Here is a 25,357-nt window from a genome sequence, read left to right as displayed (position 1 = left end):
AAGGAGAGCTGACCAGCACCACTCAAGTCTATGCTTAAATTTAACTAGGGGGTTAATCAGATTTCATAAGCAAAACTGAAATGTTAAATATAATAATGTAAAAGTAATAAAAACTAGTACAACAATAATAAAGCATAAAATTAATAATAATAATAATAATAATAATAATAATAATAATAATAATAATAACAATAACAATAATAAACAGGCAGAAATAAAACAAAAAACTGTTGAGCCAATGTTTAAAAAAACTGCAGCAGATTAAAGCTTAAACATGCTTTTAAAACAATTAAACCATTCTAAAACTACTTGACAATGAAACAGAAAAGTAAAGTATTGCTTATGTGTTGGTAATAATTTCAATGAAAATACAGAGAATGTTGTGATAAACAGATTCTAAGATGGCTGGAATAATATTTCTAAAATGAAAAGCCCACAAGATATGTATCTCTCATCCTGGCAAACTGGTTTTTATCAAAGTACATATACTTTATTTGTAGATTTTTCTATCAATTTACTGCAGTGATTGTGGATGCTGGTTTAGATATGAATTTGAGTAAAATTACAAAAAGCCATAGAGTATTACTATAATTGGGTAAAACAAAATGAAAAAGAAAAGCTCTATTTGATTGTCAACATGCAAACACTGAAACAAATATAAAGTTTAGCAGATATGAAATTTAAAAAGAAAGAAATTATTTAAAAGACACTTAGAAAGCAAGCAGTTTGTTAGATATTATTTCCTTTGAGTGGGATTTCTGCAAGAGAGTTGCCATGCAATGACTAGTTTGAAAACCATTTAATGACATTCCCCTTTTGCTGATTGTTAAGAATGAGAAAAGAACTCTAAGTGCACTTTGCTGATGTGTGGAGTGGTGCAAGCATTGAGATCCTTCACTTGTGTTGGGCTGAAAATCTATAAGGAGGATCTTTACCACTCTTGGAAGCTAGACTAGTCATATCCTGTTTTTAATATGATAAATTTATTTTCATACCTTGTCGGTTTTGCTGAAGTAGGCATGGTCCTGGTTTTGAATTTTGGCATCCTATTTAATGAATAATGACCAAGTTTGAAAATATATATATATGGGAAAAATGGCATGCCAAAAATTAAAAGAAAACAATTGAGCTTTCTATGATATTCTTTTATATACAGGTGATATATATTAGAAATATATTTTCATTTGTTTCATGTGTAATTCCACACTTCTTTCCAATTTGGTTAATAGTAAAAAAAAAAAAAGTACATAAAATTGGTTAATATTCTAAACAGGAACTTTGGAAAAATGTGACCTGTGTTTGAGTAAAAGTGTGATAAAATTTTATAACTGTAAAATAGGTAGATAATAAAATAAAGATGGGAGGATATCAGTAATGCTTCATCTCTCAACTACAGTTTTGTTTTCAAGTTTCTATTCAGGATTTCAAATTATAGATCTTTTATTCAATTAACTCTAATCCTCTTCTTTAAGAGACTGGGCTAATTTTTGCATCTTTAAATAAGGTAAATTCATTGGGGCTCTAATGTTTTAAATTTTCTTAGTTTCATAAGTATTTCCTTCTAGTGCTGTTGAATTACTTTTAAATATACAGAATTAATTCCGGTAGCCATGAAACAAAGAGATGAATATATGAAGTGGTATATCAGCTGTAAGAAAATACATGGAATCCTGAAGGAGGGATCTCACCAAACTATTAGCAAAATTTGTTTTATTAACTTTCAATTCTTAAAGAATTCTTTTTAAATGTTAGTGATGATGAGGATGGGATTGATGAAAGATAAAAGAAAGGGAAGGAGAAAATGAACATGGTTACTTATAATTTTTCTCAGATGAAAAATAAGCTTAATATTAAAAATGGAAATCATAGGAACCATTAATTCATCCAGCAAGAATGTTTTACAAATGTATGTGGGGTGTGGGGTGGGAAGGGATGAAAAGGTTGTATGTGGTGTTTGAACGTGATAATGGAATTTTGTAGCCAGAGAGACCAGAAGGATTCAAAAATGATGTTATGTCCAGGTTAAGTATTGTTCAGTCTTTTATGTAAAGGGGATTAGCAATGATGTCCTATATAGTTTTGAATATGTCTATATGACTAATAACCACTGATAGATATTGAACCAGTGAATATTTTAAAGTCAATCCCACAAGTGTGTGTAGTGAACAAAATAGAGTGTAGTATTCTCTGCAATTTAGAGATTAATACCAGTGTTCAATATCTTATCAGGCCCTCCATGACTCAACAAAACTGATATTCAGCTTGAACATCATAAAGTTGATGCCTGCAGGTAAAACATAGGTGAGGAGGGAATTTCAGTGAGTTGACATTGAGAGTGTAGGACAGGACAAGATAAAGCAGTTAATGTAACACTTGAGAAAGGGACACAATGTAGGTGATGAGAAGAAGAGATGGGGTGTTAGTAGTATGCAGCTTGCTAGTTCGGCAGAATGAAAGGGTACCACTACAGTGATAATACAATAGGCAAAAGTAAAAAAGCCTAAGATTGTAGTGTATTTATTGCTCCTTTCCTGACAATTTGCTGAATTATCGAAGAACAATTTTGGTTTTTCCACCCAATCATCAGAGATCAACTCTGATTCTTCCACCCAATATCAAAATGTTGTCTTTTCACTAACAACCTCAAGGGAGGACTCCTGCTTTTCTGAAAGATATTACTGAGATAAATCAGATAAAATGCTGTTTTTAAGTAGAAACTGAAATAGACATACAGTAGGTCAGTCTTTACAGTGAACACTGTTTCACAAAACATCTTTTTCACCAAAGTTCAAAGACAACATCATATATCTACATTATAACAGCTACCTCTATTTCCTGGATGTACAAAAGGACTTTGGTGCCTGATTAACAATATTTCTAACCCATTCTCCATTCCAGAAATATTCATGTGTTGTGGATTCTCCCATTGTAAAAGACAGATAAGGGCTCCAGAACTTCTTGCTGAACAACCTGTACAGATGACTTGTTTATAGTGGTCAAACGCTTGCGCTGCACATCAGCTCCCATCCTCCATTAAATCTACATTGCATGGTGCGCCACAGGTCAGATGTCAAAGTGATCACAGAGTAACATGAAATGAACACAATGCACCACCCAGTCCAGGAATGGAAACCATAACTTTGCAATTGTGAATGCAATACCCTAACCTCTAGGCTACAGCCCTCCGCATAACACACATACAAAGAATTAAAAATTTTTTATCCGTAATTTGTGAATGGGATTTTGGTTAAATAAATGTCAAGTTGAAAGAACAATAAGTCTGTGACTAGTTATAGAAAACAAAATCCCTGAAATCACTAAAATACAAAGATAGAAGGATTAATATCATTTTTTCATTATAGTCATTAACACAAAAAGACAGTATTACAATAATCTCAAGTAATGATAACGAGGGGGAAACTAACCACTCTACTATGGAGATGGCACTTACCGGAAACTACTGCGTCTTTTGGTAACAGGGGATGCTGAAGAATTATTAAGTGAAGCATTTGAAGCATTTGGACTTGGCTCATTGGAATTACTGGAGGAATCTGTTGAGAGAAAACATGGAAATAATAAAATTACCATTTAAAGTCAATGCTTCATAAATTAAGATGAATATGTCATTGTCATCAACATTGTTTTTACATTCATTTGTGCATGTTGGCAAGAGTTAAATGAAACTTATTGAAGCAGATTTTCTGTGACTGGATGCTTTTCCTATTATCACCAACTGATACCTGTTTTTCAAGTAAGATATTTTCATTCAGCATATCTATACATTGTTCTTTACATAAGTAATGTCAATGAGTACATATAAAAATCATATACACATATGCACATACAATGGTCAGCCTGAAGTTGTAACAGAAGTCACTTGCCCAAGGTCTACACAGCAGGAACGTGTACAAAACAATGTCATTTCAAAATGAATTTCATAAACACACAACTATGCATTGATGCCACTGTCACTGTCTTCATCATCATCATCTTAATATCCACTTATTTATGCTTGCATTGATTAGACAACTTCGCCAAAGTAGATTTTTCTACAGCCAGATGCTCTTTCTTTAGCATTTGTGTGAACAGTGATTCTTTGATTACTGGCAATATGCACATGATAAGACAAGGGAAATGCAGGTACACACAAATATATATGACCCTCTTTCAGTTTCTATCTACCAAATTTCATTCACAAAGCATTGGTCAACCTGCAGCTACAATAGAAGTTATTAACTGACAGTGTCCACACTCTGCGAATGAACCCTAGACCATGTCATTCCAACATGAACTTCTTAACCACGCAGCCATGCTTGTACCCCACTCTCTCTTCATATATATATATATATATATATATATATATATATATAGATATGCAGGGCAGGGAATCGTCAATTAGTAATAAAATTAATAATTAACAATTTTGCCGGGTAGCTCAGTATGAAAAAACCTTTTTCGGTAAAAAACATTTATAATCATAAATATATAGGGATTGACAGTAACCTGCTTCTCCAACATACTGAGAATTCAGAAATAGCAGTCAAAGAACTACTGATTTCAAAACTACAAATTATTACTCCAGATTGATAGCGATATTTTTGATACAGAACAAAAAACAGTAGAGAAGAGTAAAAAAACACTTGCCTTTAGTTAATTTAGTACGATCGTTTCACAGTTAAGAGTAAAGAATACTCTATTCTGATCTTCAGCTAAATATTCTAATAAATTTGTTAATGTCTAAATAACTCACGTTAATTTTGACCATGTGAACATCAATACCACGTGAGGAAGATGTTAAGAAATTTATCGGCCAGTAAGTTCAAAATCCCTCGCCCTAATGAATTCGATAAATTTCTTAACGCAGGAATTCGTACGAGTCTCTTTCCTATGCGGGACTATTTCTGATACACACTGAATTGAATTCATTAGGGCGAGGGATTTTGAACTTACTGGCCGATAAATTTCTTAATGTCTTCCTCACGTGGTATTGATGTTCACATGGTCAAAATTAACGTGAGTTATTTAGACATTAACAAATTTATTAGAATATTTAGCTGAAGATCAGAATAGAGTATTCTTTACTCTTAACTGTGAAACGATCGTACTAAATAAACTAAAGGCAAGTGTTTTTTTACTCTTCTCTACTGTTTTTTGTTCTGTGTGTATCAAAAATATCGCTATCAATCTGGAGTAATAATTTGTAGTTTTGAAATCAGTAGTTCTTTGACTGCTATTTCTGAATTCTCAGTATGTTGGAGAAGCAGGTTACTGTCAATCCCTATATATTTATGATTATAAATGTTTTTTACCGAAAAAGGTTTTTTCATACTGAGCTACCCGGCAAAATTGTTAATTATTAATTTTATTACTAATTGCTTTTTGCATGGCACTGGTACAGGAGCCAATCAGTGGGCATTGGTACAGGAGCATTGACCATGTTTGGCTGATGCATACACACACACACACACGAAAAAACACACATGTATGTATATATTCATAAATGATTAAGTCCCATCAGTAGATGGTGAGAAAATTCATTATTTACATTTGACGGATATCTGTCCTCAACTTGTTTGTTGTTAACACAATGTTTTGGCTGAAATTTTGAACCTGGGTTCTCATTCCTAAGGTATTTTTTGATGTTGTTGTTTTCATTATTATTATTCAGGTCACTGCCTGGAATCAAACTTGGAATCTTGGGATTAGTAGCCCACGCTCTTAACCACTATGCCAAATGCCCACAGGCAATTATGGAGTGAATTTTAGGGCTTATAAATCGAATATTTTCCTATCCTTCCTTAATACCGGTTCCCATATGCTACTCATATCTGCACTGGGCTGCTTAGGAGGTTGTTGTGTCCTAGCATATGTGCTGCTTCTTTTAGTTTTCATATTTTCCAGTGGTGTTCTCTGCCTATTATTTTAACTTCATCTCACAGGGGGAGGTGGTCTCCATTTTTCCACACATGATCAGCTATACCCGATTTATCAATATCTCCTCATGTCACAGCTTTGCGATGTTCGTCTACTCTTATTTTGAGGGGGTGACATGTTTCACCTTTGTATAACCTACCACAGCTGCATGAGATGGAGTACATGCAGTCTTTGGTCATATTCTCTTCTATTGGTGGTTTTACTCGAAGGAGATATCTGCAAAGTGTTGTATTACTCTTGAATACTGTCCTGATGTCATATGGGCCGCATATCTTTTGTATCTTTTTGGAGAGGCCTTTCACATAGGGTAGACAGACTGTGGACAGTTTATTGGTTTCATCCTCTCTTTTCTTCATAACAAGACGAGGACAAATATCCGTCAAATGTAAATAATATACATAATTCCTCATGTCTTAAACATAGAACTCTGGTGAGAAAATGTTTCAAATTATGGATGAAATCTTCATTTGTAATTTTAATGCCACAAGAATTGTTTGTGTATCTGTTAATGACATTTTACTACAATCTCTCTCTCTCTCTCTCTCTCTCTCGTATATGCATGCACACACGCACACACATTTAGTTGTAAAGAAAGAAAACCAGCAAAAGTAACTTACCATCTAAGTCAGCACTTGTGCGCGTCCCTGCAGCAGATGATACTTTCAAAATTGGAACCGGTTTAAGTGCAGACATTGGAACAAGACCTTGACAAGGCTCTTTCACCTCAGTAGGTAATGTACGCACAAGGCACCAATCCGGCTGTCCAGGAGGGCAAACATCTATTAGTTCTACTTGTTGACCCTTCTGAACACTCAGGTCCCATGTAGATGTAGCTGAATAGTCAACAATGACAACTGTAACATCTGAAGAACACTGCAATAAATAAATAAATAAATAAATAAATAAACAAATAAATAAATAAAGATTAATTAAATTTTAAAAATCACTTTCAATAAATACTTAAAATATATAAACCTTAACATGTTTCTAAGAATCACAAGAACTCCTAAATTTGGTCTTGTTGTTGCTGTGTTGTTCCACGTTGGTCATGATCATACAAACCTTTAGCAAGCAACGAGTCAGTCAAATGACTAACAATGACTGGCAAATGTCATGTTCTGAATATATAAATTTGGTGTTTTAACCTGTAGTGATCCTTTAGTGAACCATTACTACCAACACTCCATAATGTGTCTTAAATATTAAAATATAGTCAAACACTATAATGTTTATTGATATACTATGGTTGTGTTTAAAATGTGATTTAACAAAAAGTTGTCACATAAAATAGGTATGGGACTTTGAATCTACTCAACTCTCACATTATTACACATGTCCTTGCCATCATTTAATGTCTGTTTTTCATGCTCACACAAGTTGGATAGTTTGACAGGAGCTGGTGAGCTAGAGTATTGTGCCAAGCTCTGCTGTCTGCTTTCATATGGTTTCTACAACAGGGTGTCCTTCCAAATGCCAGCCACTTTATAAAGTATACTGATACTGGATGCTTCTTACATGGTGCCAGCACTGGTGAAGTCACCAAGTAAATTGTAAGACAAAGATCCCCTTGACTGAGAGGGGGAGTGGTTTTTTGGTGGGGTAATGAGAGGTTAAACTATGAAAGTGAGACAGAAACTGGTGTCTTGCTCTAGAGGAGATACATTGCTAACCCGGTCAGCGGAGTAGGTGGAAGGTGAGAGAGAGTGGAGGTGGAAAGATGGCAGTGAAGATGTGCCAAGATGTACTTTCAAGGTACAAAGAGGTGAATGTAAGTGGAATGTAATAGGAGTACTGGACAGGATAAATGAACAAGGAATTCACAAGAGTGTGAAACAAGAGTAGAAGATGGGAGAAGAAAAGGAATGGAGTGAGTGGTGAACATGGGTATGTAAAGGAATAATAGGATAGCAATGACACAGTTGGGAGAGAGAGAGGGGACAAAGTGTCACTGGGCTACAGGAGAAGTGGAGTAGAGAAATAAACAGTTGCTTCATTGGTGTAGAAAGATTTAATGTAATGCTTGGCTGGGGAACACATAATACACAGCACTGCCTGAACTCAGTTTTGCTGAGGTGGGAAGGTCTTTTCAAGAACCTAACATTACAAAACATCTCAGTCCACTGTCATCTCTGTGAAGCTTAACATATTGAAACTGGCCCTCACTATTTCATCCCATGTCTGTCTGGGTCTCCCTCCCACTTTAAATGATTGGCACTTTTTTATACAGTTGTCCCCATTCATATGCACTAAATGACCAAACCATTGTAGTCTTCTCTCCTGCATGCTACATCTGATTCCTCTTATGTCTAACTTTTCTCTCAAACAAAGTAAATTCACAGATAACAATTGAAATACTTGCATGGTTTTATGTTCTTATCAAAAGTATTACCTTTATATTGTATGTAAGTTTGTGTGTGTGTGTGTGTGTGTGTGTGTGTGTGTAACAATTCTCCCAATTATCTGTGTCATGTCAAAGTGACCTGCATGTCTTGATTAACATAAGAACCACTTAACAATGTCATCTTTGAATAGAGACATCTCTATAAAAAAAAAACAATAACATTTGACAGCTGGCACTAAATCTTATACAATAGATGATATAAGATACAATAATGGTACATTTACAATTCCTTCAGATGTCTGACGGTTGTTTAAGTTATAGTTACACAACATTAACCACAAAAAAAAATAAAAGATTATTTTCCTCTAGGAACAATTGCACGATACATGGTTTCTTTGCGTATATGAAGTTAGTCTTCTCAATTTTAAATGGAGAGCATAAAGTAATTAACAAAATAAACCCACAATTTCACACAGACATAAATGTACACACACACACACACATAAATAGAAACATATATACAAAGCAGTGTACATAGGCATATGTAAACAAACATATTTTACATAAACATAATGTACACATACATGCATACACTTACACACTGATATCTACTAAGTTTTCCTTTACCATTGTAGCAAAATACATTTTTAAAACTGCAACTTTATTTTCAATATATTCTTCGATTGTAGTAGTGTTTCTTATTTGTAGTTACAATTTACTGAAGAAACAAAGACTATGTACAAATGTGATGACAGTTATTTTGTGTGTGTGTGAGAGAGAGAGAGAGATATATATATATGTACACACACACACACACACACACACACACACACACACACACAGAGCCAAATCTCCTTCAGATGATACTTTATTGAAAATAAAAACAAGGAAGGACACATTAACCCCTTTGTTACCATATTTCTGTTGAAATACATTGCCTTTGTTTCAATGAGTTTGAAAGCTATGAAGAACTTACAACATTAATTTTGACATTATTAAGCTGGTGCTCGGAACATAAATTAGCAGGAAATTTTGATGGCAATATTTAATTAAGATCAATTTAAAATAGGAAGTTTGTATCAAAGAACTAGGTACAGTTTCAGGTGCGACTTTATGAAAAGGGTTAAATGATGTTATCCTACTTACATACACTACAACTGAATCAAAGACATGAAGGTCACTGTTAATGGCTGCTGGATCAGGTCTGATGAGGGACTAAACAACAGAAACCCAGCCAAATCACCCCACCTCACTACACACTGTAGTATAGCTGTGTGACAACTCTAAGTATTGTCAGTGTAATGTTATGAAGAGACTTAATGGTATTGATCGTGTAAGCCAATATTTACATATTTCGGCTGACAGCCAGAATTAACCAATAGTGTGAGATTTATGGTGATGTGTATTTTCACTAACTCTACTTAATGTTTGGGAACATGCCATAAGCAGGGTGGGCAGCAGCTGGGCGGGGGATAATGCTGAGAGAGAGGAAGAGAGGGAAAGAGGAAGAGAGAGAGAGAGATATTCAAACATTTAATACTCTTACTTTAGGTCTGGATGTCAAAATTTAATACATTTTATTCTGGGATTAAAGCAAAAAACTGCAAACACTCCCACATGCACACATATGTCAGTATGTAAATGAATCTGTATAGACAGACACATGTACAAAATGTTTGTAACACACAAAGTTACACACCCTAATGACCAGAAGTCCTAACTTTCAATACATGAGTGCAGAGAGGGGGTAATTTGGCAAATTTTGTAGGGTGGGGCGTAGTTCATTAAACTTTTTTATCAACTGAGTAAGTTTGAATGTCAAGTTTTGGTCTGGTAGGATTTGTATATGCAGTAATCACACACACACACACACACACAGACACACACACACACACACACACACACACACACACACACACAAATATGATGATGGAAGTCAACTAAATAATGATTATGACTATTGCTTATCAATGAGTTACAACATAATTTTGTTTTAATTGATGCTTTGTAGCTTCAATCACAACTGCTACATATATCTCTTCTCAGTTTAATGCAACGTAGAATGATGACAATTGGTGTTGTGTACAAACATAAGTATTTCTAGACTGCCTACAGACAAGTAATGTTTAGAACGTGGGTAACTCTTTCAGGTGGTGATGATCTATTATTAGCTTGCTTTCGTTCATATAACCTCGAGTAACTAACATGACCAGCCTTACAAAGACACACACACAATTCCCCCCCCCCCCATCAATATCAGTTGATGTCGTACAGTTTCTATTGACAAATTCCACTCATAAAGCATTGGTCAGCCTGTGGAAATAGTTGAAGACACCCGCCCACAGTGCTATGTAGTGAGAACAAACCATATGCTTTCCTAACTTGTTGGGTCCTTTGTGTACAGAGATAGCAATTCTGAAGAACTGAGGCTGGAGCATGCTTTTGAGTGACTTTATGCCAATCAATCAAATGGCTCTTTTCTGGGTACGGTCTAAGATGTTTGTGCATATGTCAGCAACACTGTCCCACTTCATTAAGGACTAAAATATCTTCTAGCCCTTATGAGAAAGAGCCAGTTAATGAAATGCAGTCTTACTAATGTTAAGGATGTGCTTTTTGCCAAGAGGGAATCACAAGATAGCGAGACCTAACAACTGGAGTGATTCTGAGGACTTGAACTGAGTGCTACTTATGATGACAAGGAAATGTGGTACAATGCTGTTTCCTTGATAAAAGCAGATTTTTCCTTACTATTGAAAGAGACAAGACTTGCATATACCTAGTGAAAGATGCTTTCAAAATCTGTTTATGGAACCAATGAGTTTGGTATGTTGTGATTAGGTTGCAAGTGGATAATACATGGTTAGAGAATGTTGAGGATAATGAAAAGTAATATCATCTGCATAAGAATGGAAGTTGTTTGATGAGGCAGTAAGTTACTGATACGTAAAAGGAAGAGAGCAAACTCTGGGGTAAAGGAGAATTGATAGAATGAGCGATAGAAATATGCAGCAACAATGCAATCTAATAGGAAGCTACTGATCCAAGAGATAAGGTACAGATGGAGCCCAAACGCAGGAAGTTTTAAAAGGAGCTTTGCATGAGACATCATGAAAACTCTTTACTGATGCTGGGGATGACAATATTTCTTTCACTAACCCCCTCCAACAAGAGCCCTTTGGATAGGTGACAGATGAGAGTAGGTCAACAGTGGATCAGGCTTTATGAAAATCACGTTGGTGGCATATGAGAGAGAGAGAGAGAGAGAGAGAGAGAGAGAGTATTGGAAACATTTTTAATGGCTGATTCCATTACCTTAGATCAGGGGGTCACCAAACTTTCACAGCGGGCCAGATAACTGAGAGATTGACGGACGCAGGCTGCATAACCATTTTGTTCAGTACAATACAGTCAATAAACAACAAATATAGACAACCAACATATTTACTTACCAAATAGTTATCAAAGAAGGCGATGTTAGCAATAAGATAGTCATATCACATCCAGTGTGCACATATCCGAATCTCACAAACTAGGCAGCAAAAAAAGTTAGTGAGATTTGTGAAACTGGTGTTTAGCGCTTAAGATATCATTAATATTTGCTTTAGAAATTCTGCATCCAATCAAGAGAATTGCTTTCAAATGTTCATCAGTCAACTTTGTTCGATGTGCTGACTTCACATATTTCAATTTTGAAAATGTTTGCTCACAGACATAAGTTGTTCCAAACACTGATGCCATACCAGAGGCAAATGAACTCTCATTGCAGGTACTTACACAAAAGGTACAGTATGGTGGCGGGCCGGATGAACTGACCTCATGGACCATAGTTTGGTGACCCTTGCCTTAGATGTATTAGAAATAAGTGCAATAGGGCAATAGTTAGCAAGGTCAGAGAGTAATTCTTCTTGGAGATGTTATGGATGTACACATTTTACAAATGAAAATGAAATTTGGAAAAAAGTAAATTTCTGCACATAGCTAAAGCAAAAATTTAGAGGAAATATTAGTTACAAGTGTTTTGTAGTATTAATATATCTATGGTATAATATATACATAAGTATAACTGTTTGTAATGACTTAGTAAAATTAGTTCTTTTCTAGTTACTTTATGCCAAGGTCAAGTTGCCTCTTTTTTCTTTCTTTTCAAGATTGATAAAATAACTACCAAAGTACTGGGCTGTGATATAATCAACAAAATATTCCCTAATGGCACCACTCCAGCTTGGCCACAATCCAATGATTGACAATAAAAGAAACCCACACACACCCAAATGAGCCAATTTGTGTGGAGATCTTTCTACAAAGAAGAAAAATGTTCTGTTTCATTGTTGCTTTAGTCTTTACAGAAAATCTAATTGAAATAATTGCTGCCTGTTATAAGAAGAGAAGTAAGCCACATTGGCTGGGAGAAGAACTCATGGTTTAAGCAGCAAAAAGAAAGAACAAAGAAAACCAAACTGACTGAGAAAATAATATATGGTTCAAGTAAGTGGGTCATGAGAAAATATTAACTCTTGACTAGACACAACTCCAGTAGTTTCTATATCCTGTAGTACAAGCCAATCAGAGAGCTGCTATGCTGCTTGCGATGCTATGCACAATACAAATCTACAAATAATACCTTACAATCATGGGAAAGAAAACAGCATATGAATAATATAGACCAACATATACGTCTAGAAAGACAGGATAATCATGGCCAGAATGCCTTTGATTAATAGGTCTTCAATTGAAGTTAACTTGTGGCTTAAACATCTACTACATAATTCTTTCTATGTCTCTATTCTACCCACTGTAATAATATGAATAGATTTATGTCAAATTGTATGAAATGTAACAAAATAATATATTCTAACATTAACATAAGTTACAGGGTTGAATATAGGTAATTATATCAACCACAGCAATTAACTAGTATTGGTACTTGACTCTTGAAGAATGTAAGGTCAACATGGCCCCAGTTTATATCCAGAATACAAAGAAATCTAAAAACATATTGCAAGTCATTCTGTTCAGTGCTCTGTTGAGTCTGTCAATCCCAAATATAAAAAGGTAGGGTTGCTGTGTCCCACACTAACATGAGATTTGGGCCTGTGATATACGTATCTTACAAACATTAGTAATATAAAATGAGTGAAGCGTAATATGAATTATGCTTCAGTAATATAAATTGAGTGAAGTTTCTATATAGAGGCCAAACTGGGCCAAGACTGATAAAAAACAAGAGGTTGAGGATAAATAACGAAGTATTTATTACTCAGTAGCAGTTAGTTAAATGTGTTATATAACAATTTCAGATGAAAGGAAGAGTGTGGGTCATGCTGGACAGTAACGATAGGACTCTTCTATAGTGGCAATATCAGTTCACTTGAAGCTTAACTTGAAATTTCTGTAAAAGAAGTACTGAATAGGAAGGTGTTAAAATGGGCAGGAGAAGGACACTGCATTTCTAAGGAAGAAAGTTTTGTCAAAGAGTTTAGAAAGCAGGAAGGATTAATACACTATTAAAATAACATAAGAGGCATTATCAGGTTACAGTTATATCTAGTAAAAAGGGTTAACAATGGTCCACAAAAGAAATCCACATAGAGTATCATTATCCAGTCTACTTCCAGTTAAATGGTGTGGTTATTATTGTACTTAGTGGTATTGCTGGTTATGATATACAGAGCAAATATAGGAAAAATTATAATAAACACAAGATGCAGTCTATACTATTTGTTCCTTATGTATGTTTTGCCATTGTAACTATTTGCATCTTCTGCAGTGGCTGTTCATAGTGCAGTAAGATGCAGATGTAGATTTCCAATAGTTCATCACCCTATTACATTATCTCCTGTGTCAACATAATCTAATAAAGTGTTCCTTTGATGAACTGTTGGAGATCTGCATCTGTATCTAACTGCACTACGAACGTCCACTAATAGCAAAACATATATAAGGAACAAAACGTATGTAAGGAACTGCAGCTTGTGCTTATCGTACTTTTTCATGCATACGTATGTGTACACACACATCTATACTTATAGACAGACAGATATTAATCATCATTTTAATGTCCACTTTCCATGATCACATGGACTGGATGGAATTCATTGAGATAGGATTTCTATGGTTGGATGCCTATCTTGTCACCAACCCTCACCTGTCCCCAAGTAAGTTAATATTTCTCTATGGCGGGACATATTTCCGCAGAAGATTAGACATGAAAAACATTACAACTATCACACAATGTCAAAATCAGGAGACAATAAAACAAACACACACAAACAGGCTTCTTTCAGTTTCTGCCCACCAAATCCACTCACAAGGCTTTGGTTGGCCCAAGTCAATAGCATGAGCTCAAGGTTTTGTTTTCCAAAAACTGCTGTTGCTTCTGCTATTACTACTGCTGCTACTGCTACTACTACTACTACTACTGCTGCCACTGCCACCACCACCACCTATACTACTACTAATAATAATAATGATGATATTTGTGTGGTAGAAATGTTGACTTTATAAAGATCTAGAAGTATTTAGTATCAAAACATGAAAAAAAAAAAATTCAACTGAATAAAATATATGAAAGGGTTGTGAAGAGAGTATGATCTCCATCATCATCATCATCATCATAATCATTGACAGAATGAGCTGGTTGGCAAAGCAGAACAGAGAAGCCAATTCATTTGTGAAAGATATGTGAGGGAGTATAATATTCACACACAAGAACATAGTCTCTTTCTCTCTGACTCCCCACCTTCTCTCTCTCTCTTTTTCTTGCATGCACGTGCACACATACACAAACACATGCACGCACGCACACACACATACACACACACACACACACACACACACACACACACACAGTGTTGTCCACAGTTTCAAGCAGTTGCAGAAACTATTTTGTTGAACAAAAACTCTGTCCTAACTTGAAGTCAGGAAATGATTGGCCAAAGATATAATCCCAGCCTGAAGCCTTACTAATGAAATTACAAGAAAGATAATCATAATAAGTACTTTATGTAGGAAACCTATTAGCACACAAGTGATGTTAACCAACATATCAACATTGCAGGAATATTCTTACTGTATCTCTTTCTACACACACACACACACATTCTTCTCAGTATCTCTCTCTCTCTCTCTCTTTCCTCGTCTTTTTTTCTCTTTCAATTTGTTGCTGTCTCTTCCATTCTATCTCTCCATCTTGCTCATTCATTCTAACTTGCTCTCACTCACTCACTCACTCACTCACTCAATATCTATCTCACTTTTGCTCACTCTCTCTCTTTATGAGATTTATTTCTCAAAAGAATTTCTAGGCTCAACTGTTTCTTTTGTTATTTCTCAAAAATAAAAGTAAATATAAATAAATAAATAAATAAAAAAACTGAAGTCTGTAAACAGAGAGTCCATTGATTCTGCGACAATATTTATAGAACAACAGTGGGTGGTAGTGGGAAGAGGATGAAGGTAAATGGCTGACATGGCTTCCATATTACTTACCGATATAGATTATTGGATATTAGAAACAAGTCTCTTACAAAGAGTTGATTACATAAAATTTCAAAAATATCATTCTTTTATTGTGTTCATTTTTTCAGTCACTTGGTGCTGCCTTTGAAGGTTTTAGTCAGTTAATAATGTCAAATGTAATGGGGTCTGGAAACTTATTTAATTGATCTAGGAAGGAGGTAAAGCAATGTCTGCCTGGGTGATATCTGAACTTGGATCATAAACAAACATAAACAAATTCCACAAAGTAGACTGCCATCCATCTGCCCAAACACAGATATTTTTTTAACTAAAGGCTTGTTGAGTGTATGTATACATATCTATGTGTGTGTACATGTGTTTCATAAACAACAGAAAGAGTATACATGATATATATTCATTTGAATGACATTGGTGATTTAATGTCACTAGTCAAGGTTTCCCTCTTGAAGTAGTCTTTCAGGCGAAAAGCTTTAAAGTCCATTGTTGTCTGGATGGCTGCATCAAGTGAGAAACTGAATAGCAACAGAGTGAATTACCAGCAGCATGTCAGAGTATGTGTGAATAACTGAAATGTGTTGATATACGAGACAATAATACTGAATACCAATTTGTTAGAGTTTTAATTTAACTCAGTGTTTCTCAACTGGGGTCCATATAAGATTTGAGGGAGGGGTTCACAAAACAAAATAGTAAATTGGGGTTTCACAATAGTATTTGAAGAGCCCTTGAATAAGTTTTGTTGTATGTATTGATTTGTATTGCAAATGAAACAGCTAGGCTTCCTTCTCTAACATTTTACATAGTTCGTCCTACAAGAAGTCAATGTGTGAAAAACAAAATAGGAATTTGGAAGAAGCATCCATAAAGCTAGTTTTTAAACATCGAATGGCTATGTGGGGGGGGGGGGGGTCCACCAAAATAAAATAGTTATCAAAGTGGTCTATAGGTTGAGAACCCATGATTCAACAGAATCAAAAGTTAGGATTCAAAAACCTTAGGGTAGCTAAAATTTGTTTCATCCAATTACGTTATACTGCATAATCACATTCCTCAATCTTTTAGCCTCTAACAGACTGTCTTCTTTTGTCTGTTCTGGAGTAAACTGGAGTGGAAAAAGGACATTTTAAAGACACATCTTTTACCAATGGATTCTTTTTATTCCTATTTCACTTGGGCGGACCCTCATAGCCATCCAATGTCTAGAAAGTCCCATTATATTTTTACAATTAAATAATATTTGGAAATGTACAGTAAAAAGGTTAAAATATTTAGTGCATTGTAGAAGTATAAGCAATTTATTGCACCTAAATTTTGATAACAAAAAAATCTTATATGGAGCCCGATTGATAACCACTTCTCTAAAAGAAACTAAAAGTCTGATGAATATGGTTCTGCAATATAGCATAATTATGTGAAACAAATTGTATCCACCCTGTACCATTGAATCAGCTTTTGTGTTTTCATTCATTTTCACACACACACACACACACACACACACACACACACACACACACACACACACATCATTTAAGTATATATGAGCATGTATAGAAATACAAGTATATGCATGAGAAGACATACATAAAAGAAAACATACAAATCTGCACATATAAATTCCAATGAAGGAACCTTGGATCTAGGTTAGAAACCAGTTCTTTCTCTATTTGCAAGAAATCTTGAAATAACAACTGAATAATGACATACATACATACTTACATGTGTGTGTGTGCACATGCACGCATGTGTGCATGCATGCATGTGGGTACGCATGTATGCACACACATACACACATATATTCAAACACACAACCAATGGGCTTCAGCACATTATCCATCTACTAAATTTCACTCATATGGTATTGGTCAACTGGAAACTATGGTAGAAGATACTTGTCCAATAAACTGTGTAACAGGATCAAAGTTGGAGCTACATGATCGTGAAGTGAACATTTATTTTTTTTCTGTTTGTTTTGGTAACCAGTTAGTAATTAGGTAAAAGAAGAAGGGGTCTCATTTAGGCTCACAACAGTCAAAAGCATAAAAACAAAATGTTTTTGAAGATTCTTTTAACTAGGAGTTGGTCTTTTCAACAGTTGTCCTCTTCTGCAGCTTCCATCCACTTTAATCACTCAGTACGTCTTTGCTCAACTGTTATCCTTCATACGTATTACATGACTATACCAGCTCAGTCTTCTCTCTTATACATTAAAACTGATTCCTGTTATACTCAGTTTCTCTCTTACCTCCCTCTGTTGTTCAGACACAGTAACACTACACATCCAACACAGAATGCTCACCTCATTTTCTTTCACCTTTTGCATATCCTTTCATTCAATGCCAATATTTTGTTGCCAAGCAACCTTGCACTTATTACACAAGAATCACGCAATCTACCCTTCACTCAAACAGAAAACTTTCATAACCAGCAGAAGTAATAAATAATGTCCAAACTTTTCCTAACCCATTCTTGCTCGGGCTAGTGTGTTTTCATAGAAAGAAATAAACATCTTTCTATTTGTCTCTCTCTTAATATATAAAGATATATACCCTACCCTTTATATAAATATGTGTGTATATAAAAGGAAATTTGTTTGTCAATAAAAATATATTCAAAATATCAATTAATGATATTGAATTAATGACGATTAAAATGTAATTGAATCAAAATCTTATTGACTATACAGCATACACCAATATGTAACTCTAAACCTATTCTCCAGTAGTTATGATAATTAAAATGTGTCTACAACAGTCCACACACACACACACACATGGTGAATTCTTGGTTGCTGCTATTGCCACTCCACAATACTTTTTTTAAAAATCTGGCTTTAGACATTATCAATAATTAATATAACTATAAATTACACACAAATATATATATATATATATATATATATAACAATAGAATGATAAAGAAAAATAAACTATGTTTTCTTTTTATATTGAATTTTCTTCAAAAAGAGATAAGGTAATGCAGAAATAATTATCATATTTCTGTAGAATAGAATTAGAGTTTCTATATGAAATAAATAGCAGCAACAATAGCGTTAATGATGATGATAAGAAATCTCTTTATTTTTGTCACAAAGATGGCAGACCAGTAAGCATTACAGGGACACACAAGAGGGTTTAAATAGAAAATGAATGAAATGGAGGAGGGGGGAACAAAACTCCAAACAAATGAACAGTATATACAATATACACATACATGAGGCAGTCCCATGAGCACGACTGTCACAAAGGCCTTGATCAAAGAACTCCACTGATTCAGGATTCTCTAGGCTACCAAAGTGTGTGCCCTCTCCGACCTGTTCTCCTGAATCTAACAGCCCCATTCACTAGAGCTATGCTCACTACCCTCACTCACCTTTCAACAAATTTAAGGAAAATAGTACCTGCCTCTTCAAGAAGGATTAGAAGCCAATGTTGATAAAAGTTTAGCTGATGAGGAAAATGTTTATCCTCAGTCCTTTCAATAATGTCCATGACATAAAAGTTTTCCCCATAGCCACCAGACAAAGGTAGACTGCTTGTTCTTGGTTAATGGAAAGCAGTAAGAGTTTGTCCTAAAAACAACTGCTGTGTGACCTAACACTGCAAATTAGCAATGCTATGTCACTGAATGAGCACAAGCAAAATAGTTTCATCATGTAGCACACATCTGAGACGGTCCCAGCGGGTGGCACTTATGTGCCTATAGAGCTATCTCAAACTTGCAATGCTGCCCATCTACTGCAGTTTCAGGTTAGGGATTTCTGGAAGATATCTAAAGTTCCTAGTTCAAAGCCCTTCTAGAGATCTTTCAGCAGTGGAATTGAAAAGCCTCTGGAACAGACCAGCTAGTTGGTTCTTGTTGATGCTAAGAGTTTTCCCACAAACATAGCTCTTTCCCACCTTTATAGAAAACTGACATGTAAGTTACACTGGTCGCATTGCCTAACTGTGATGGAGTGTGAGTACCTGATAACATTTTAGATGCCAGATGCTAATATTGTTTCAATGTAGGGAGAAAGCAATAATTTTTTACTGATTTTGATGAATATCAATACTTCACTTCTACTTATTTTATTAACAACTTGGGAGGAAATAAAAGTAAAGTTGTCACAGCTTAAAATAATAACTTTCTTTAAAGCAATGAAACCGTAAGACTGTAAATGATATGGAACTATGTTTTAGGAAAAAACAGAACAGAAAAAAAACTTCCACTTTCGACACAGAGAAATTAACACTATACAACTATATCCTATTTCAGACAATAATGATGGTGGTGGTGATAATAATTTCTAATATGAATCAAACCCCACACATTTGTGGAGTGGGTAAAGCTAACTCTGGGCAAATTAAACCCAAGTCTCTGTTGAAATCAGAATATGATGGTAAATATCTAAGCATTTAGTTTGACAGTTTTCTGTAACTACAAGAACAATAATGAAAATATCAAACTTTCAAAAGTTTTTAAAGAGTTATGCAAACCTAAATTATAAATATGTTTTCCCTAGATTAAAGTAAATTTCATATTTAAATCCTTAGATTTAAATCCTTTAGTATCAATGCAAACATTTCATTAATGAAATCCATAAAATAACATACCAAGACATTGCTATCGGTGCCATCATAGCTCTCAGCTCTTTTGTCTCGCACTTTTTGTTTCCAATGTAATAATCGAAAAAGCAACATTCCCAAATATTAGACAGTCATCCTCTTTTTGTGAAATCAATTAAATATCCGAGAATAGATTCCAGTGTAGTCCAACACAAAGTTGTTTGCCAAGTGATAATTCAAGAAGAGAAAAATGTCATCCCACTCATAGCTGCATCTGTAGAGATCTCTCTCTCTCTTTTCTTTTTAAGTCCATTTTCTGGAGAAAGTTTTCTTTTTAATTTAGCAGCTGACCACAAGGAGCATCACAAATCAATCAGTCTGTTACTATCAACACAGGCAGAAGCAAATATTTGACAAAGTCAATAAAATATAATCGATATGAATGTGTTAAATACAGATCTATAATGGGACAAGCACATTCACTGGAGTGAACAGTAAGACGAAGTAAAAATGTCAGACAGAGACTGAATAAAAAAACTTATACCACGTATACATTAGAATTGAACTATTACAACAGCGATGACAACTCCTGACACTAAGGCAGCAGTGTTTAGAAAATTTTCTTAGTATGATGAGAAGAGGGAAATTAGCAAAGCAAGCTGATAGTTTCAATGTCTGAGTGAAGAATGGTCTGCTGGTTGTATAATGTCTATTTATACCTGGATGTAGCAGCTGTTTGCTACAGGAGTTCTACTATTTATCTGCCACCACTGTTTTAGTATAGCAGAATGAGTGAATGAGAAAGAAATGCTACAACATAGAATCCCTTTATAATCTTAACCACCCCGCTCACCATCACCATTTGCAATTTGAGCTTAAACACGAGGGAATGAAGATATGTGTAAAGAACAAGAAATATGGGCTGAGAGTGTTAGTGTTGAATGGATATAATGGAATTTGGGTGAATATTTATTTCTTTCTAAAAACTTTAGTTGTCTTTCAGCACTATGGTAACAGGTAGTAAAGGAGTTCAATTCTTGGAGTGTAACAATATATAAATATATAACAATAATTATTAAAGAGAAAGAGAAAGAAAAGATATGAAATAATAACAAATGCACACACACACACACACACACACACACACTATCATCATGTCAGCAAGCAAAAAAACAGATGTAAAAGCAATGATAATATGTATGATGTGTGAATGTGTATTCACACATACATATATACATACACACACACGTTTGTATATATATGTGTGTGTGTGTGTGTGTGTGTGTAATGTGTGTCTATATATGTGAATATATGTGTGTGTGCACACATGCACACACGTCTGTGTGTAAGTAATCTAGAACTGGTGTTGTCAATATTGTGCTATTTTATGTCCCATAACATAGTGACTTGTCAAAAAGGAACAGTACTGGGTTGATCTGACTGACAAAATTCTTGAAGACAATGTGTCAGTATGGTTGCTAATCAATGATTGAAACTGGTAAAAGAATAGGAGTGAGTTTTGAGTTTGCATGTGTGTGTGCATTCATGCACATATGTACATATACACACAAATATACACGTGTATGTATGCATATGTGTGTGTGTACATCTATAGTTGTATATCTAAATCTATATATATATATATATATATCAAATAATAAGCAACGCGGATTTCAAAAGTGATTGCAGTACGCACGTTTCATGCTACTTCAATTTATTTAAGTAATGTGAGCATTACCTTAAATGCAATATGAAGAGCAATCTTCAGCTGCACGAAAAAATGTAGAAAAAAAGACATATTACAAATGTGGCAACATATTAAAACCAAGTGGGAGAGAGCAGAGGAAGAATATATAAGTCCATCTTGACATAGCAGGGTCAATTACTAGAATCAATTACTAGCCTGATAGACCCTGCTATGTCAAGATGGACTTATATATTCTTCCTCTGCTCTCTCCCACTTGGTTTTAATATGTTGCCACATTTGTAATATGTCTTTTTTTCTACATTTTTTCGTGCAGCTGAAGATTGCTCTTCATATTGCATTTAAGGTAATGCTCACATTACTTAAATAAATTGAAGTAGCATGAAACGTGCGTACTGCAATCACTTTTGAAATCCGTGTTGCTTATTATTTGATTTTAATCACCCATCCTTTTGGGATGTGATATTCGGGTGCCTTCGCATAAGTACCATATTCAAGCCTTGAATCTATATATATATATATATATATATATATATATATATATATATATATATCTTTCACTTAGTAAATTCTGAAGTCTTTTCAAGTACATCTACAACCAGCTCACAAATAGTACACTTCACTGCAGTGCAGAGAATTCATACTCATTAATATATAGCTTATTATCAAACTTTTATAAATGAATGCTGGACTCTAATTCAGCAGGATGAAACTAAACAGAAAATTATTTCATTCAGTCTATAGTTTCTAGCAACTCATAACCTTCGAATAATTACAATATTACTTTAGCACAAATCCATAAATTTGTATAGAGCAACTATACAAATTTTAAAGGTTCATTTAATCTATACCAATTCTAATTAATCATATTCACCCTCAAAAGATAAAAGGACAATTTGATGTTGACAGCATTTTAAATCAAGATATAAATGGACCTAAGTAAATAGCTGCCACTAGTAGTAGTAGTAGTAGTAGTAGTGGTGGTGGTGATAGAAGAAAAAGGGAATTTGTTCCAAATATTAGTACAATTTGGAGGAGGGGTTAGATTATTTACATTGATTCCAGCACTTAACTATTTTACTGACTCTCGTGTAATGAAAAGCACACTTAGCCTCAGTAAGATTTGAACTCAAACTGTCAAGAACTAAAATAAATATTGCAAGGTATTTTATCTGATGCTGTAACAAGTCTACCATTCAACCAGCATCGTCATCATCTTCCTCTTCATAATTTTCCTCATCATTTTAATGTCCCCTTTTCCATGTTTGTATGAGTTAAACAGAATACACTGAGATTGGTTTTCATAGCTGGATGCCCTCTCTCACCTATAAGCAAGCAAGGTAATAATCCCCTATGGTCAGACATATTTTCACAAAAGATTTGAAGCAAGTAGCACCATTTATAATGACAGGGATGCATATATATCTTAGGATTGACAGAATAAGAATTTACACTTTTGTGCATATGTCTTTCCAGAGAATTATTTCTAACATCCTCACATTAGAATAATTCTGAGTCAGGAGAAAGGTAAAATGAATTGCTATTCAAAGGTAAGTTTTCAAGAAGGAAACATGCAGGACCAGCACCTTATCTTAAAACATTCAGTAACTAAGAAAGTGTTGTGACTTCTGCAAAGGCAGATAAGATATATCTCTACCGTAGAAGTAACAGATGAATTAAAATCATCATAGATGTTCTATACCCATTTTCCATACCTGCATGAATTAGATGGTACATTTCTGCTCTTCCTAGATGGGTTAGAAAATCACCTTTCACTCAAAGTATTCGCAATGCTTTATGTAATTGAATTATTACTAGTTAAGTTTTGTGTTCTTATTGTATAATCAATTATTTCTCAATGTCTAAACTACTTCAGGATTTCTTAGTTCATGAAGCATTATTTTAAATTATTGAATAGAAAATTGAAACTTAATTTTTTCCTCTTATTAGACAGAATTTGAATCTTTTACAATCTTGAAACCTATATATATATGTGTATATATGAGAAAAAGAGAGGATAGTCTTCTTTCAGTTTGTCTGGGGATGTAAACAAACTAACAATGGTTGTCAAGTAGCAGAGTGGGGAGCAAACACACGAATGTACATGGTTAGCTTCCACACAATTTTGTTCACTATATTCACTCACAAGGCTTTGGTTGACCTGGAACTATAAAAAGACCTTTGCCCATGGTGCCACATGAAATCAGTGGGTTTCAGGTTCAGCAAGCTTCTTGACCACACAGCCATGTCTGCTCCTATACTGATATTTTCTCCAACAACCTTTATACTTTCAACTGCTTAATCTTAATGCTAGCTAATTATCCCTACCAACCAGCATGAAATAACTTGATAAAAGCTAAGGACGTTTTCCTATTAAATGACAATCCTATATATTGATTTATTTATTTTATTAGATAAAGTATTTTTATAAACTTAGATAAAATATTTTTCAACTCAATAGATTCTTCACTAAGATACTTGTATTTTTCAGCATACCACAAACACTATGGTACCCATTATATATAAACTATATTCCATATAGTTGACATATGTTAACAGGTACATGCAATACACCTAGATGCTATCCACTCCCATATCCATGCCATTCAGTGACATTCAGTACACACAACCCATTCTTGAAGTTAGGTACACAAACAGCCAATCAGATCACTTCTCACTCCTACCATCAGGAACTCTAAGTCAATGAGAGAGCTTCAACTCATTTCCTTGATCTGTTAGAAACACAAGTAAAATTTCCCTGAAATCATACCCTATCTTACAAAAGATATGATACGTTGTACAATGTAGTTCTAGACATTAAAATGAAAAGCCAGCATGATGGTTATGGCTGAAATGCCTTTCATCATAGATCGTTTTGAAGAGCTAACTTAGGTCTAAACAACCAGGGTCAACCACTATCAACCATGATAAACATATGTGAAAGAAGACAAGACCTTTCTAAGTGTAAAAGTCACTGTCCTGTTGTTATTTCACTCAACAAACCAACAAAGCTATTTTGAGCAAATAAAATTCTACCCCCACCCAAGTATTCATTCATTCCATTATAACTAACATATCAACATAATACAACTTCTAAACATGCTGGAATTGACACTGACAACACTCTTACCATTAAACAGTTAATTCCATTAACTCAATGTTCAGTCACTTGTATTCTTATTATCTAACATAACACATTCCCTCACTCTAATTATAGCTTCTGAGGTTGTTGAAAGCTCAGCTCAGCTCTCTCTCTCTCTCTCTCTTTTCATTCTCCCTACTTAACACTTAATTTAGGACCACTGATTCAATCCCTCTCTTTAAGATGAACTTTTCTTGAGTTAAGTAGTA

The 25,357-nt window shown here is 34.5% G+C and overlaps 1 protein-coding gene across 23 annotated transcripts in view; it reads right to left on the bottom strand.

Moving 5' to 3' along the window:
* LOC106875262 (kalirin) overlaps positions 1 to 25,357 on the bottom strand; it is a 549,719-nt gene that overhangs the window by 186,858 nt on the left and 337,504 nt on the right. For 16 of the 23 annotated variants that reach the window (XM_052965684.2, XM_052965690.2, XM_052965688.2 and 13 more), the window contains 3 exons: positions 6,552 to 6,807; positions 3,452 to 3,551; positions 996 to 1,046 (listed from right to left, as the gene is read on the bottom strand). In XM_052965684.2, coding sequence (XP_052821644.1) covers positions 996 to 1,046; positions 3,452 to 3,551; positions 6,552 to 6,807 — 407 coding nt within the window. The remainder of the gene's footprint in view (positions 1 to 995; positions 1,047 to 3,451; positions 3,552 to 6,551; positions 6,808 to 25,357) is intronic. The other 7 variants (XM_052965687.2, XM_089348002.1, XM_089347998.1 and 4 more) reach the window with 1 other exon arrangement.

This window comes from Octopus bimaculoides, chromosome 2, assembly GCF_046866305.1.
Source record: "Octopus bimaculoides isolate indiv1 chromosome 2, ASM4686630v1, whole genome shotgun sequence".
NCBI classification, from domain to species: Eukaryota; Metazoa; Mollusca; class Cephalopoda; order Octopoda; family Octopodidae; genus Octopus; species Octopus bimaculoides.
The sequence above is the reverse complement of the archived record's forward strand: the minus strand, read 5'-3'. Positions and strand labels throughout refer to the sequence as shown.